This window comes from Narcine bancroftii, chromosome 10, assembly GCF_036971445.1.
Source record: "Narcine bancroftii isolate sNarBan1 chromosome 10, sNarBan1.hap1, whole genome shotgun sequence".
Lineage (NCBI taxonomy): Eukaryota > Metazoa > Chordata > Chondrichthyes > Torpediniformes > Narcinidae > Narcine > Narcine bancroftii.
The window spans coordinates 7793014-7810932 of NC_091478.1; the positions used below are offsets into that span (position 1 = coordinate 7793014).

General features: G+C 40.5%; 1 protein-coding gene across 1 annotated transcript in view; it reads left to right on the forward strand.

The window, feature by feature from the left end:
- Positions 1–17919, forward strand: part of adam12b (ADAM metallopeptidase domain 12b) — a 275387-nt gene that overhangs the window by 124522 nt on the left and 132946 nt on the right. The window contains exon 4 of the mRNA XM_069899558.1: positions 12015–12093. Within this exon, the coding sequence (XP_069755659.1) occupies positions 12015–12093 (79 nt within the window). The remainder of the gene's footprint in view (positions 1–12014; positions 12094–17919) is intronic.

Below are 17919 nucleotides of genomic sequence, written 5' to 3' on the forward strand. Positions count from 1 at the left end.
ATACCCTAACTAATTAGATACCTATCAATCTCCTCCATAAACTCCCCCCAACGATCAGGCCTCCACAGCTGCATGTAGCAATGAATACCAGAAATATATGACCCAAATGCTAAATAAATTTCTCCTCATCTCTAGTTTAAATGGGTACCCTCTAAGTCTAAGACTGCGCCCTTTTGTCCTGGACTCGCCCACCAAGGGAAACATCATATTCACATCTACTCTGTCCAATTCCCCCCCCCCCCCCCCTTTCAGCACTTGAAATGTTTCTATGAGATCCCCTCTCATTCTTCTACACACCAATGAATACAGTCTAAGAGCCGCTAAACATTCCTCATATGTTAGTCCTTGCATTCCAGGAATCATCCTAGTAAATCTTTTCTGAACTTTCTCCAATATCAGTACATCCCTTCTAAGATAGGGGGCCCAAAACTGCACACAGTTACTCCAAATGAGGACTCACCAGTTCCCCATAGAGCCTCATCAACACCTCTTTACTCTTGTACACTATTCCTCTTGAAATGAATGCCATCATAACATTCGCTTTCCTTACTGCCGATCCAACCTGGTGGTTAACCTTTAGGTTATCCTGCACAAGGACCCTCAAGTCCTTTTGCACTTCTGAATTTTGAACTTTTTCCCCATCTAAATAATAATCTGCCTGTTTATTTCTTCTTCCAAAATGTACAACTGTATATTTCTCAACATTGTATCTCATCTGCCATTTCATTGCCCGCTCTCCTAAACCATCCAAGTCTTTCTGCAACCTTTTGGTTTCTTCAACACTTGCTGTTCCTCCACCCATCTTGGTGTCATCTGCAAACTTAGCATAGACCATGGCATTAGTGTGATAGAGCACAGAACAACCCCTTTGCCCAACTTGTCCATGCTGACCAAGTTATCATTCTAAGGACATCTCATTTTCCTACATTTGGTCCGTACTGTCGCAATACATCCTCCTTCCACATCTAATAGCCTCTTTGGATTAACAAGCTTAGATTTTGTACGCATGGACTTCTTTTTCATCTCTGTGCCTTTTCCTTTCTCATAGCCAAAATGTTTGGCCTGGAAGTCAGCCTGAAGAAAACTGAGGTCCTCCATCAGCCAGCTCCCCATTGTGACTACCAGCCCCCCCACATCTCCATCGGGCACACAAAACTCAAAACGGTAAACCAGTTTACCTATCTCGGCTGCACCATTTCATCGGATGCAAGGATCGACAACGAGATAGACAACAGACTCGCCAAGGCAAATAGTGCCTTTGGAAGACTACACAAAGAGTCTGGAAAAACAACCAACTGAAAAACCTCACAAAGGTTAGCGTATACAGAGCCGTTGTCATACCCACACTCCTGTTCGGCTCTGAATCATGGGTCCTCTACCGGCATCAGCTACAGCTCCTAGAACGCTTCCACCAGCGTTGTCTCCACTCCATCCTCAACATTCATTGGAGCGACTTCATCTCCAACATCGAAGTACTCGAGATGGCAGAGGCCGACAGCATCAAATCCATGCTGCTGAAGATCCAACTGCGCTGGGTAGGTCACGTCTCCAGAATGGAGGACCATCGCCTTCCCAAGATTGTGTTCTATGGCGAGCTCTCCACTGGCCACCGAGACAGAGGTGCACCAAAAAAGAGGTACAAGGACTGCTTAAAGAAATCTCTTGGTGCCTGCCCCATTGACCACCGCCAGTGGGCTGATCTCGCCTCAAACCGTGCATCTTGGCGCCTCACAGTTCGGCATGCAGCAACCTCCTTTGAAGAAGACCGCAGAGCCCACCTCACCCACAAAAGACAAAGGAGGAAAAACCCAACACCCAACCCCAACCCACCAATTTTCCCTTGCAACCGCTGCAACCGTGTCTGCCTGTCCCGCATCGGACTTGTCAGCCACAAACGAGCCTGCAGCTGACGTGGACATTACCCTTCCATAAATCTTCGTCCGCGAACCCAAGCCAAAGAAAGAGTCAAACTGTAGGGTGGCCATAACAAGGTGAGAGAGAAGTTCATGAATATCACCACTGAATATAACCCTTACAGTGTGAAACACAAAAGCCTGCAGATGCTGTGATTGTAGTAAAAGCTGGTCTTTTCAGCGTCCATAAATAGCAAAGATATATTGCCTAAGTTTTGGGCCTGAGCCCTTCGTCAAGGAATAAGGAGAAACAGCTGGATCTAAGCCAGCACCCTTCCAGCTGCTGGCCTAGTTACAACCATTGTGTATAATGCAGTTGGCTTCACAACAAGTTCTGTATGTAGTCATTCACTGCGTACAATGTACTGCTCTCAAGGCAGATGGAAAGAATTGCCCGGGTACCATCGCTCCAGATGCAGTGCATTCATGTGAGTATTTTGATAGGCAGGAAGCTGATGTGTCTGGAAAAAGGAATGCTTAGTACATTGACAGGTTTGCTGGAAAGACTGAGGTGCAGAGAGAACTTCCAGCTCTGGCCTTGTTCAGAAGTTAGAGTCCTTCTCATATGGAAGTGAGAGGCAATTCTATGAGCATACTTGTGAACCCAATCATCACACGATGTCAATGTTTCACCTTCCAGTGCAAGTAGTTGTCATCCAATGTCTTAGAACCAAAGCAGGAGATTAGTTAAGAGGTAATGAACGAGAAATGGGAGCTGTGTTTCCTGCAGTTATCGTTGGACGATCTATTCACAGACTGCCAACAAGAAAGAAGTTGCCCCATCCTTGTGGCCCGGTTCTAGATTCTTTCACCTTCTTTCTTCTCATGGTACTGCTTCCCCAACCCACTTGCTTGCCATGTACTTTTGACCCTGTTACTTCATGATGTGTAGTTTGTACAGACAACTATCATGAGTCTTGATACCTGCACTGCTGAGTGCTGCAGAGTTGCACTGGAATGGTCTTGGCATGAGAATCAGAATTTATTGTCATGAATAAGTCACAAAATTCAGGGTTTTGTGGCAGTATCGTACTGCAAACATTCATGTTATGAAAGATCTTACAACTAATATATATAAAAATAGAAATAATAGTGCATGAAAAATAAGCCATTATTATTCAGGAATCTGATGGCAGTGGGGAAGAAGCTGTCCTTGTGCTGTTGAATGCTCGGCTTCAGGCTCTTTTTCCCCATGGTAGCAGAGTGAAGTGGGTATGGACTGGGTGGCAGTGGTCTTTGACAATAGAAGTTGCTTTTATAAGACACACCTCATGTCGATGTCCTCGATGGAATGAAGTCTGGTGCCTGTGATGTCACAGGTCAAGTTAACATTCCTCTGGAGTTTTCTCTTGTTCTGAGAGTTGGCACCTCCATACCAGACAGTGATGCAACCAGCCAGAATGCTCTCCACGGTACAGCTGTAGAAGTTTTCAAGAATCTTCGGTGACATGTCAAATTTCCTCAAACATTTGACAAAATATAGTCACTGGCGAGTCTTCTTCATGATTGTATCAACAAGGAGGCTCCAGGACAGATCCTCAGAGATGTTGACACCCATGAATTTGAAGTTCTTGACCCTCTCCACTACTGAGTGTTCGATGAAGACTGGGTCGTTTACCCCTGACTTCCTCCTGAAGTCTACAATCATCTCCTTGGTTTTGCTAACGCAAGGTCAGACTTGGGTATGGCTTCCATAGCAGAGTCAACAGCCAGATTGTTGGTGTAAAGTGCTTATCATTAAGCAGCCACCTCTCAGTTGTTTGTGGGGATTCAAATGCAGATGGTAGGATGGATTTCCAAAGAACAAAGGGATTGCAACTGCTGCTTCTTATCCAAGCACTGGCATATATTTATGTTCCTTAGGGTCATGCGCCAGGCAATTCTGTGCAAAACATGAGTAGAATCGCTACACAACTTTCTAACTGGAATGCATTAACATTCATTCTCCGGTTTCTGGTAACCCACTCTCCATTTTCCCTTTCTTTCCTTTCCCATTGTCTTTTTTCCCCCAGCTCTCCATCTCCTTCCCTCTCTATTCCCTGAGCCATCTCTCCTTCCCCTGCTTGCTGCTTGGCCCACCCTCCCTTCTCCATCTAAAACCTCTTGCCTCTGGAACCATGCTCCTTCCCCTACCCCTCCCCCTTTACCGTTTTGTTTGGGCACTTGTTGACATTTTTCCATACTTTGATGAAGGGCTCAACCTTCATCTTTACTATATAAAGTACACCATTTTACCTGCTAAGTTTCTCCAGCTTTGTGTTTTTAACACTATTTTCTTCTCTGGTTTTTGGCATGAGACATTTTTCTCTTTTGAAGGGAGTGCTGGCACAAAGGATCATTAATCTTGATATCTTTGGAGTCTAGTATTTATTGTGATATCAGAACTCTGCTCTGCGCACTTGCAAGTTGCTTTTTTGGCACCAGGTATTCTGTGAATATTTATTATCAATCTTCCCTATTTATTGTCTCTTTTAATTGAATTCAATTAGTTTACTATCATATTTTGTCTTTACAAGTACCTGCTCAGCTTCAGCAAGTAAGAATTCCGGTGCACGTGCATTTTGTTCAATGGGTATGACAATAAACTCATCATCGACTGGAATCTTGGTTGAAAGTAAGAATCAAGCATTGCTTTTTGCGATTTGTTTGTCTGTTTCATGAAGAGTAGTAAAGCTGCAAAAGGAGCATAACTTCCTCTCAGTTTCTATGTTTAACAATATCATAAACATAACAACAAATTTTTCCAATTTTTTTGGAACTTATTTACAATTTTGCTTCATTATTTCACCATAATGTTTATGATATTTTGAAAACTTGGTGCTCAGAGGAAGTACTCTGATTTGCTTGTTTAAGTTTGGATCATTGAGCTTCATACTACAATGTTGAAACTCATCCAAAGGGGCTTAATAATTTGGCAATTGCGTGTTAAAGATGTTAGTTTGGTAAATGTGCGTAACCTCAGTATCCATTTTGTAAAATTTGATGCAAAGTGATCTCATGCATCCGATTACTGTCACAATGTAAAACAGTTCAATTCACTGCACCCGCAGAAAAATGTTGGCTCGCTCATGATCTGTTTCTTGATGAAATCCTAAATTAAGTTGTCACAGTAATGGAGCTTGTATTGCAATTGCTTGTAGACTTATTCTTAAATTTCCTTTACTGCACCATCTCACTAACAACTTATTGCACCACTTTAAAAAATGGCTGTACATAGTAACGGTGCTTCTGCCAAACTGAGTGGAGATGATCATTTAAATTTCCTGCAAATGAAGCTTGGTGACTGCACTGCAGTAAGTGCCTGAGATTGCTTTCATGCACACAATTCATTTGTAACTACCTTCCACTCACTGAACTCTTCCAGAGAAGAGATTTTATTTCTTGAGAGGTGTTGATACTAAATTATTTATTTCCGCTCTTTAAACAGACTAGTTTCTAAGCAAAAAGACTTTGCTTTGGTACACCATGATGGACTGTTGGCTTCATCCCACTAAATCGGCTGTTCATTCTCCCGGGATGGGAATGGGGGTTTGGCCTTTCACACTAGACCACTCCTAACTGGGACACTGAACGCTTTCACTCTTGCAAGGAGCCATCCCCGTGGTAAGGACTGCTCTACCTTCTATTGGTGTAATTACCCTTTTCACACTTGTCTGATTGCAACACTGGCGTCTGCAGACACCGGGGATTGAACTAGGGGTCGAGGCTGTAAATCCCCGGCGTGAGATGATGTCATCTGATGCTGGCATTGAGCTGAGTTTGCTTTCACACTTGGCACTTTAAAGGCCGATTGGCATTTGATTCCTGGGATCACTTGCAAGCGTGAAAGGGGCTTATGAATTCTTTATTAGCCGATGGGTTGTCAGTAAATACTTTGACAAAAAAATTGCTGAAGCTGTTGCTGAGCTTGATGTGAGATTACGCCTATGCTCTCAGTCACTTCATGGTTTCATTGTTTTAGTCATGTGAAATGAGTATAAGTAGCTTAATACTGTGAACCTTCCTTGCAGTTTTTAAAAGGTCAATCTACTGCAAAGATCAGCATAGTCTTTAGTTCACTGCTTTCATTTCCAAAATGTAAATTATAAAGTCATAGATCCACAGCATCACACAGCATAGAAATGGGTGCCTCAGTCCATTGACCATCAGGCACCCATTTACCCTCATCCTACATTAATCATATTTCATTTTGCTCACTTTTCCATCAACGCTCACCAAATTCTATCACTCGCACATAATTAAAAAGAATTAGGACAATTGAGATGAAATCTCTGAAGTCACAGGGAAAATATTACATGAACGATCTGGAAGAGGGGACAGAGTATGGCGTATCAAAGTTTGCTGATTTCCCAAAATTGAATGGGAAAACAAATTGTGCAGAGGATTCGGAGAGGCTACAGAGAGATATAGATAGGTTGTGGGTGGGCAAGGGCTGGTAGATGGAGTCCGGTAGAGGGAGATGGGACTATGAGGTTCCGATAGCTCAGTCGTTAGAGCACTCATCTTGTAAACAAGGGTCATGAGTTCGTTTCTCATTGGGGCCTCATTTCTGTGAGGGGTGCTGGATGAAGTAATGATTCTCTGTCTTCCTTATGGTAGACAAAGTTAAAGAATTTCATGCATCTTTACTTTTACAGTGTTGATAAATGTGAGGCTATCCACGTTGGAATGAAAAATTAAAGATCGGATTATTATTTAAATGGCAAGCGGTTACAGCGCGCTGCTGTGCAGGAGGACTTGGGAGTGCTTGTACTTGAATTGCAAAAGATTGGTTTGCAGGTGCAGCCGGCTCCTAAGAAGGTAAATGGAATGTTGGCCTTCATTGCAAGAGGGATTAATTTAAGAGCAGGGAGGTTATGCTGCAACTGGACAAGGTACAGGTGAGGTCGCATTTGGAGAACTGTGAACAGCTTTCGTCTCCTTACTGGAAAAAGGATGAACTGGCTTTGGAGGCGGTGCTGAGGAGATTCCAGGGATGAGGGGATTAGCTTATGAGGAGAGATTGAGTTGTCTGGGGAATGGACTTACTGAAATTTAAATGAATGAGGGAATTATTTTTTTTAAAAAGTATAAAATTTTGAAAGGCATAGATAAAATAGAGGTAGGTAAGTTTCCATTCTAGAACTAGGGGATATAGCCTCAAGAATCAGGGTAGTAGATTTAGGACTGAGATGAGGAAGAACTGCTTTTCCCAGAGGTGGGTAAATTTGTGGAATTCGCTGCCCATTGAAGCTGTGGAGGTGACCTCAGTAAATATACTTAAGACAAGGTTGAATAGACTTTTACATAGTAGGGAAATTAAGAGATATGAAGAAAAGGCAGATAGATGGAGATGAGTCCATCATCATATCACTGAATGGCGGAGCAGGCTCGACGGGCCGGATGGCTGACTCCTTAACTTCTTAAGTTCTTGTATGCAAATTCCACAGATTTAAGACAGGAATGAGATCAGGTTTGAACCAGTCATTGGAGTATAAGGTAGCATCTCCACCATCTGTATTATTGTGCTGCATTATCTTCTCAATGTTTAAAAATATAATGATTCAATGCTAACCAAAATAAGACATGTACACCTTGACAAACACAAAAACTAAGGGGTTGGAATATTGACCAAACAAAAGTATCTCCCTCTACCTGTCTCTTCTCCTCCCACACCTCTGACCCCCTCCACCAGATTCTTTCCCCCTTTAGATACGAAATTTTACATGTTTATCCTAGTTCTGATAAAGGGCTCCAGTTTGAAACATTGACTAATTATTTCTACCCCTGGACGCTGCCTGACCTGCTGAGTTCCTTCAGCAACTCTTTTTCTGCAGAATGTGCACCTTCATTGGTTTCAAATCATCAAGGCCTCCCGTGAAGGGGCTACAGGTGAGTTGTGTGAGCAATTATCAAGCCACTCAGACTTATTAATTCTACGACCTAGATCTGGGGGTGATAGCGAGCATGGATTACGCACTCTCAAAAATACAGTAAAAATCCCTGTTATCCAGAATTCAAGCAACCGGCAAAAATGTCGCAGAAAATAAATAGGTAAAAGATGCAAAAGTTTAAAATTCTCTGCTGTTCCTGTGGGGAAAATAAAGTGAAACGTTCAATGAAATTCACACTTATAACCTCACGCACTCTGATTTTATTGGCTTCTTGATTTAATTACAATATTACTTGTTACCTGTTATAATTCCTACAGTGGTGTTACCACCTAATCGCCAAATAGAAATCGGCCTGATTCCCTTGGAGACATTACTTAAAATCTGTCTCCAATCTGAGGAAAATACATTTACTATAAGAATTTATTTTCTCATCCTCTGACTGCTATATTTGTTTGTTCAGGATTTTTTGAATAAATATACGAGTGTTTAACAGAATATCCATTCACTTTGCATTAAAATGCATCCAATTAGTGTATATCAAAAAATCCCAATCCTACAGTTATTATTCTTTCACATTCTGGAAGATGAATTTCCTGCACCAAAGGAAGAAAATCAATTCATCCAGACTAATTCAAGTGCTTTTTCCATATACAAATGTATTTACTGATCTTTATTGGGTCTATAATCAAATGAATTAGGATTATAAATTATGCAAATTGGAATGAATGTAAACAGTTATGCCTGAAAGTAATTAAAATTATCCAATAAAGATGCATGGCATAAATAATGTTTTGCTATAGATATCATATCGTCCCCATTGACAGCCAAGGAGGATATTGTTTATTCACAACATTCTTGCTAGGGACTATTAATGAGCCCTTTTTTTATTAAGTGAATTCAAACTAACATAATTAAATGTGTTGGTCTATTTCCGACTGCAATTGCCAACCATCCCTGGCTGAAAAGCTTTTGTAATATTAATATTCGTATTAGATTTTCAGTGTTTTAACCACGTCTGAAGTATTTCTAATCTAGCTTAGTGTTTGAGGTGCATGAACGCCAGTCTTGCTCTTGACTAATTGGAGAGCTAGGCTCCCTTATCATACCCGCATGCTCTGGTGTCTTGACTCACAACATTTACCCTTAATCTCTGCACACGTCTCACTAATTTAACACAACTCTGATTTATCTTGGCTCATGAACAGCAACTAGAAACCAGGCTCTTTTACAAATGTAACATCGTTAAGTAGTTTGAAACATTAGGCTCTAATTGCCAATTGTAACAGACCTGTACTGTATATTTAAAAAATTTGAAATGTCCTGAACATTATTTTGCTAGATTAATGCCAACTAATAATTCCATTAACAACAATTAATGTGCCATTTCAAAATAATTTGCAAACAAACTCCATTTATCTGTACTCATCAGTAGGTTATGGGTTCTTGTCGTCTTTCAATAATATTCTGCAGATACTCCATTAAATATTCAATTTTTAAGTTTCACCTTTAATGCAGGTACATATCTTTGCAATATTTTCCTTTTAAGTCTCTGAAATGAATCCATTAAGCTGTCAAGGTTGGCAGGATCCAATGCCTTCTGTCTTTGGATTCCTCATTAGCCTTCCTGGCCTGTCCACATTCCCGTCAGTGGAACGGCAGAACAACAATTCATTCTCCAGAACTTTGGTATTGGCACTTGATTTAGTCCAGTTTTACTATGCTGCAGTTGCTACGACCCTTTATCCAGTTAGGCAACCCATGCTGAAATTGGGTGTTTGAGGATTTTTATTAAAAGTTAGAGGTGACTCAAGGAAGAACCTCGTGTGGTTGGAATGCAGGATGTACTGAAAGGTGGAGGCAGGTACTCCAGTAACACTTCAGAAGTATTTGGACGAGCACTGCAGCTGCCAAGCCATAGAAGATTAGGAAACCATGCTGGAAAAGTGGGATTATCAGAGGTGGAGGTGACAGGCAAAGTGGGGCAAAGTTGGTTCTGTGCTGGGTCTCGAAAACATGAGGGAAAGTAATCGCTCCTCGTGTGTAGGATCTGGACTTCACTGCCTGGAAACGTGATAGAGGCAGAACTCCTTCCACTCCTCACATAATTAGGGTGAACATTTGGAGCTGCAGTTTGGAGTTCACACACTGGTGTAATACAACTTATTTTAAATTTCACTCTGGTGAATATTTATTAACTATTCATCTTTTGTATTTATTATTTCTTTTTAATAATACTAATAATAATTTAGTTTTTTAATATAAAATATGTGTTTGGCTGCAGAAAGTAAGAATTTTGGTGTATCTGTACATTGTATAATGATTATGTTGATGTGGAATTTCCACGGAAAGCTGAGTAGCCCAATAACGAGTGTGTGGCATGGGACTCAAGAAGGCTGAGGAGAGGGGAGGGGGGGGGTGCCAAATCGAGGTTTATAAAATCACAAAATGCTGGAGAAGCTCAGAAGGTCAAACAGTGTCCTTCATGTAGCAAAGGCAAAGATACAGAACTGACGGTTCGGGCTTGAGCCCTTCATCGAAGTATGAGAAAATGCCGGCAGGTGTCCAAACAAAAGAGTGGTGGCGGCAAAGACAGGAGATGATAGGTTGGAGAAAGGAGAGAGGAGTTAGCAGCACTGAGGGGGAGGAGGGATGGGTGGGTGGAAGAACTGGAAAGACAAGAAAGGGGGAGGGGGGGAAAGAAAAGGTGAGCAGGTTTAATGGAAAGCAGTAAAGTTAATGTCATCTGGCTGGAGAGTGACCAGATGAAAAATAAAGTGTTATTCCTCCAATTTGTGGGGAGTCTGGGTGAGATAGTAACCCATGGATAAACGATCAGAAAAGTTCAGAGGGATTATAGGCCAAACACAGGTAAATGGGAATACCTTGGACAAGTTGGGCGAAAGTGCCAGTTTCCACGCTGTCGAATTCCAGGGCTCTATAACTCGAATAGTCACCCTCAACCCATAGAGATAGCTGAAGATAGCTACTGTGAAGGTCACAATTATGGTCACCTCAGCTTCTGGATTTATCCAGGCTGCTGCTCATCTTTGTGACATCTCATTTCGCTGCTCACTGATGCTCCAGGAAGTTACCAAAACTCTAAACTTGTGGAGAAGAGACATTTCCTTGGTGCCACAGCAACAGGCAGAGTAATGTCATTGATTGCATTTACGCACCTCTCCAAAGCATAGGTATTCAGAGTACACTCATAACTTGATGGAAATCTCTGCAGAACATCTCCCAACATGCACCCACCGAATACGCTGGAGGGTTTCTGTAGCCTCCATGTACAAAAATCATGGGCCATGTTCTTTACCAATGTATCCAGGTCCCTCTGATGCCTTGAGAACAATATCTCATTTCTTTTCCTCCTTGATTCAGTCACACAACCTTTTCAGCTCTGAGAATTTGTAATATATCAAAAAGTGGACCAGAAGCAATAATATCAGTTTCAGAATCAAAGACAGAAAATGCTGGAAATACTCAATAGCATTTGGAGGCAGTGAAGCATAGATATACTTTTAGATCCAAAATCAAATGTCTGTTTCAACTTAGTCTTATGCAGATGACATGAATAATGCTGTTCAGTAAATCTAAGATTTGAAGTTTTGATCCATACTTGAACTCCAGAAACATTAGGGAAACCAACAATGCTGCTCTAATGTCCCTAACTAGTGATAACTCAATTTCTAACTGATTCGGCATTTTGACCCCATGGTTCTACGCTCAAGCAACCATAATTTTTCGATACGCCCTTGGAGAAGATATGAGTTGTAGTTGAGCAGAGAGCCTGTTGAAGCACAGTATGGCTGGCTGCATCAGGAATTGAATTGAATCTTTTATTGTCACTTGTCCCAGGAGACAGCAAAAAATTTAGTGTATTTATCCATTCATTCATTCATTCATCTGCTCTTTGTATTTATTATTTCTATCTAAATTTAAGTGGTTGATATTGCTTTGTCACTGTGTCTGAAGTTCATTATCATGATCAAATACTGGGGTATTTTAATGATTGCTATTGTAATTGGTATATGCTACAGACCTGGCTGCAGCAAGGAAAAGTTTTGAGTATATTGCACTTATGCATATGACAATAAACTTACCATAATTTTTGATTTAAAACATGAAAGAGCTCCTTTAATTTTGGATCATTCCATGTTTAGGGGTTATGAGATTGCATTGTACTGAATCCTGCATCTCAATCTGTTATGATTTCCCTGTCCCACAGTGTGCTTTTTGCTGAAAACTATACAGAGACACACTACCTGCTTGATGGCAGTGCCGTCACCATCACACGGAATTATACGGTAAGTTACTGAAATTTCTTGTTTAAACCACATTTCACTGATTTACTAAGTGCAGTTGTTGAACTGAAAAAGCCCAGAACTGTAGCAATGTTGTCAATCAACTGATGGTCACATATATATATATGTATATATATATGTATTTATTTATTTTATTTATTTATATATATATCCACAATTTTTAATCATTATTAGTTTGCCGTTCACTAATAGAGCATGGAGCAAGTGTTTATTTGAAAATTAAAGAGTCAAAATTCAAGCTGAGGGATGCTTGGCACAGGAACTTGTATGCCTGTGTAAATTTCATCTGATCCAGTTTGATCCACTGCTTCAGTTACTTGGTGGATATAGATAATTCTCTTTCAAGCAGATGAAAAATAATGTGATCTTTATGAAAGCACTCTTGATCCTGCTTGAACTGTAAGTCATGGCTGGCTAGTTACAATTGTGAAGTTGATGTCGCCCTGGGCCAATACATTGCTTCAAACAACTAGACCCAATGAGTAGCCAAGAGTGAGCATAGTTCTAACAACATATTTACTGATTTATAAATCAAGTAATGCAATTTATTTTAATTGGCAATGCTTGCCTTTAATAAACACTCTTCGTGATTTTTAAAAAAAATTCTTGACACCCTTGGAGAAACTTCATTCCAAATATTGTCTAATAAATATGATTACACTAGAAGAAAATGCTGGAAACACTGAGCAGATCAAACAGCATCTAATTAAAGTGGAACAGTTAATGATCCAAGATCAGAACTGGTAAATAGGGAAAACTTTGTTTTCAATACCAGAGAAGGTTGGACTGGGTGAGGTGAATGGAAGAAGGAATGTTTCCGATAGGGTGAGGTTTGATGACCCGATAGGGTAGTCAAGGGCTTGCTAAAGTCAGATTAAGTTCCTTTGTATAATAACATTGCTCATGGTAAAGGTGTGGGACATGGCCAGCAGGTCATACCACACAAAACAAAGAAAAAAAAAGAAAGTCATGATGGAGAGAAATGGTTCATTCGTACCTTAAATTCAATTGAGAATTCTGTGTTCCTAGCCAGAAAATTAGATGCTGTCCTTCAAGCAGTGCATTGTACCTCAGGGTAACAATCTGGAGGTCAGGGTGGGAGTGGGATGGAGAATTAAAGGACACGTCGTTGGAATTCAGGGTCACCTATGTGGAGTGAGTGCAAGTGCTTTATAAAATGTTTACTCACACTACGAGTGGTTTCTCTGGTCTAGAGGAGGCTATGGTGTGAACACCTCACTTCAGGTTCAGATTTCCGATTTATTGTCAGAGTACAACCAGTCACCAGTCTATAATTCCCAGGATTCTCCCTATTACTTTTTATAAACAAGGGGACGACATTTGTCATTCTCCAATCCTCCAGCATCTCCCCTACAGCCAAAGAAGACTCAAAGATCATAGCTACTACCCCAGATATCTCTTCCCTCATTTCCACTCACGTCTTACATCAGTGGTATGCAATATTGCAGAGGATTCTTAAGGATAGGTTAAAGAAGCATTTGGAGAAGTATAGTCTACTCAAGGATAGTCAGCATGGCTTTGTGAAGGGAAGGTCATGGCTCATGAGCGTAATTGAGTTTTTTGAGAAATTGATGAGGGTCAGGTGATAGATGTTGTCTTCATGGATTTTAGTGAGGCATTTGACAATGTCCTCCATGAGAAACTCATTCAGAAAGTCTTGAGGCATGGGATCCTTGGAACCTAGGCTGTGTGGAAAAAAATATTTGCTTACAGGTAAAAAGCAGAGAGTAGTAGTGAAAGGAAAGTATTCTGCCTGGAGGTCAGTGATTAGTGGAGTACCGCAGGGATCTGTTCTGGGGCCCCTGCTCTTTGTGATTTTTATAAATGACCTGGAAGAAGAGGTGGAAGGATGGGTCAGTAGGTTTGTGAATGATATGAAGGTTGGAGGAGTTGTGGATGGAGCTGAAGGTTGTTGATGAAGGTTACAAAAGAATATAAACAGAATGCAGACTGTGGCAGATGAAGTTCATTTTCGATAAGTGTGAGGTGATGTATTCTGGAAGGACAAACCAGAAGGCTGAGCACATGTTTAATGGTTGATTACTTGGGAGTATGGATGAACAGAGTGACCTTGAGGTTAAAATCCATACAGCCCTCTAGGACACCACACTGGTTGATAGGTTAGTTAAGAAGGCCTATAGGATGCTGGGCTTCGTTAATAAGTTGCAACTCTACAAATCTCTCATGAGATCATGCTTAGGGTATTGTGTTCATTTCTTGTCACCTCATTACAGGAAGGATGTGGAAGCTATGCAGAAGATGTTACCTGGATTTACCAGGATGTTACCTGGATTGGAAAATAAATCTTATGAGCCAAGGTTATCAGAACTGGGACTTTTTGCTTTGGAGTGTAGAAGGATGAGAGGAGGTCTACAAGATTATGAGAGGCATAGGTAGGGTGAACAGCCAGCTCCTGTTTCCCAAACACCAGAGTGAAGGGAGGGAAGTTTAGGGGAGACATCAGGGGTTGGGCTTTTAACACAGAGCGTAATGTAGGCCTGGAATGCCCTGCCAGGGATGATGATGGAGGCTGAAACATTAGGGGCATTTAAAAGACTCCTAGACAGGCCCATGGATGAAAGAAGAATAGAAGGTTACAGAGTAAGGAGGGTTTAGTAATTTTTTTAAGGAATTTATGGGTCGGCACAACATGTAGGGCCAAAGTGTTGTAGTGTTCCAAAAATTGTGATTCACCTGTACCATAATTGTTTCACTAATGAAGGCTCAGAGTTAGTAATTACATTGAGTTGGGAGCTTTTGTACAGATTAAAGCCCATCAGTTGTCTTCGGAGGATTTGTCTGTTAGGTCTCTTTATCTCATAGATAGAGAAAAACATCTCATCCAACAAGGTGCTGGTTCAGCACCAGAACCTCTTACTGACTGCTCTCTCTTAGTTATGTCATTATTTGGCAAGTTAGAATGGCTTTCAAAGCAACTTCCCCCAGCTATGGCAACCTCAGTGCACCCCTTCTTTAAAGGATAGTAGACAAAACAAATTTGCAATGGTTGAAATGCAGAAATCCACAGATACTGAAAACCTGAGGTAAAACAAACATTGTTGGGGATGATCAGACAATCAGGCAGCATCTGTGGAGAGAGAAACAGAGTTAACATTTAGGTTAATGATCTTAAATCCATTGTTAGCCACTCTCCAAATTGGTGTCTTATTGAGCCATGCAACTGCTCAACAAAGCAATTAGTCTGATGCCTTCATCAGTCTTTTCAATTAGCAAGTTATGCTTAAGAGGTAATGGGTGTTTGGTAACTAGGCACCTGATTTTGGGAGCCAATCATTTACTTTCTTAACTTTGCACTGATGTTTCTATGAGAATCTTGGATAACCAGAAAGTTGTTCTCTGAAGAGAGTGACATTTTACTGTCATATGAATTTTTTTTTCCCAACAGATGGTCATGGGTCCCTATTAAATTACTGGGTAGTAGAAGGAAAAAATATGTTTCACGGCACATTGGATTCTAAACATAAGTTAAATGTGACAATGCCAAGTAGTTGACCTTTCTGGTATTTAAAATAATTTCTATCTAAATTTAAGTGGTTGATATTGCTTTTTTTCTTGTTAAATTCAGTGGCAAAACAAATACTTTGTCACTGTGTCTGAAGTTCATTATCAAGATCAAACTTGGCACAGTTCTACTCATGTTCAATTTCACATTGAGTCGAATTTGCTCAAAGGTTTTCAGATATATTGGCCATTTTACACTGAATTCTGGACATTAGTGCTATTTCCCTACACGTGTTCAAAGTGCTGCTCATATTCTGTTGTTAGTGTCTTGAGTCAGCAATGTAAAACTGATTGGCACATTGTTTAATTTTTCTTCTCTAGCTCACATTCAATTGTGTAGAACAGAGAAAACAAATCACATCCTTTCCTTCTATTCTCTTAGTTATATTTTTCTAGCTTCCTGTTTATAATACATTTATATTCATTTATTACATTTTCATAAATGTTAAGAAACAAATGTGTGAATTGATTTATGAATAGAATGTACTCTGAGCACATGTTTAAAATAAAGGTCTGTAGATATGGGCTGATAAGTGGCAAGTAACAGTCGTGCCAAGCAATGACCATCACCGACATCTGGGAATTTTAACTACCTATTTGTAGAATTCATTGACATTACCATCTCTCACATCCCTGCCATCAACACGTGCGGAACAAAATATTAACAGTAAATGTTGTGGCCACAAGACCAGGTTTGGTATTTACCAGTGAATGGCTCATTCCCTGATGACCCAAAGCCTTTCCACTATTTATGCAGGACAGGTAAGCAGTGATGTCATACCTTCCACACACCTGGATGAGTGAAGTTATAGCAAGAGATTCAACTTCATCCAAGACTCTGCTGCCCACTTGAATAATAAGCCATCCACCACCAGAAACACATTGTTAATGATTGTCATGTACCAAGTATAAAATGTGCTGCCTATGCCAGTAGCTCTCAAACTTGCAATGTTAATCGCTGAGAAGGACAAAGGCAGCAGGTGCTTGGGAACATCATCAGCTGCTGGTTCCCCTATGACTGACTCACCATCCGATGATCCATTTTCATTGGAATTCCCTTCTTAGCAGCACTAGGGGAAACCTTCAACCAAAGGATTATATTAGTTCAAGGAAGTGCCTCACCACCCCTTATCAAGGGCATGTAAGCTTGGTGGTGTCTATAACCCGAGAACTTAAAAAGTAAAACAAAACTCTTTTAATTATAGTATATTTCTGTCCTAGAAGCTATAACAAAATATGTTATTATCAGATTTGTTAAGAAAACCAACACAAAAATAGTAAACGTGTTCCAATCCCAATGCTAATCAAATAAAACTATTATCTGTTTTGTGGCGCCGCTCATTGTCACTGCTGTCGAGTTCTTCTTTGCAGTCATTTCCTGACTTCCTGTTAGTAATTTCCTCTTGATACCAACTCCTTGATTATTAAAGGCGGTCAGGATATGTCTCAACCTAAGTATATGTTTTGATAATTATTTTTCTTTGCAGTTTATTTCCTCTTTCCCCCTCACCCAACACTTAATCATGTATTCTGTGGATGATTTGATTCTGTAAGAGATCTGAGCAAATTATGTCGAGGAGTGTGTCCAAAATCTAATTACATAGCAGCACAACCCAAAGATCAATGGGTTCATATTATGATTTGATTATGTTCTAGTGTGCACCGTTCCCATCTTTTAAAGACAGACTGAAGTACCCGGAGAGATGAGATTCGTTAAGATCTTTTTTCTTCCGCATTGCTCATGACTCTACAGAATAATCAGTTGATATCTTATTAAATGAACAAACCCACATCAGGAAAGAGAAAAATAATAAAGATGCTTCATATTATTGTTCCTGATTTAATTAATCCAGGCCAGCCTATGATATTAACTAGTGTTAGGATTCATTCAGTTTTGTTAACACCTCCATCACTGCAGAAGCGTGACAAAATGTTGCCCAAGTATGTCGGGGAAGCTTTTCACTTTTACCAGTCAATGAATGGAAGGTGTTCTGATGACACTCTGTATCAATTGCCTGTCCCTCATTGAGACCGGATGCTTTCCCTGATTCCTTGGGATGTGACATTAAAAAAAGGCGCTGCCACTCTCAAAATGATATGTGTATCTGACCTGTTAGACGTGGAGAAAGCAATGAAGTTGTCTGAAGCGAAGAGTGGCCACGTTTCCAACTGTCCTTGAGCTGGGTTTAGAATTGTTGTCCATGCCACATCTTGTGACTTTTGCTTTTTTAAACTGTGTGACTTTTCCTTAATCTAATAGCTGCC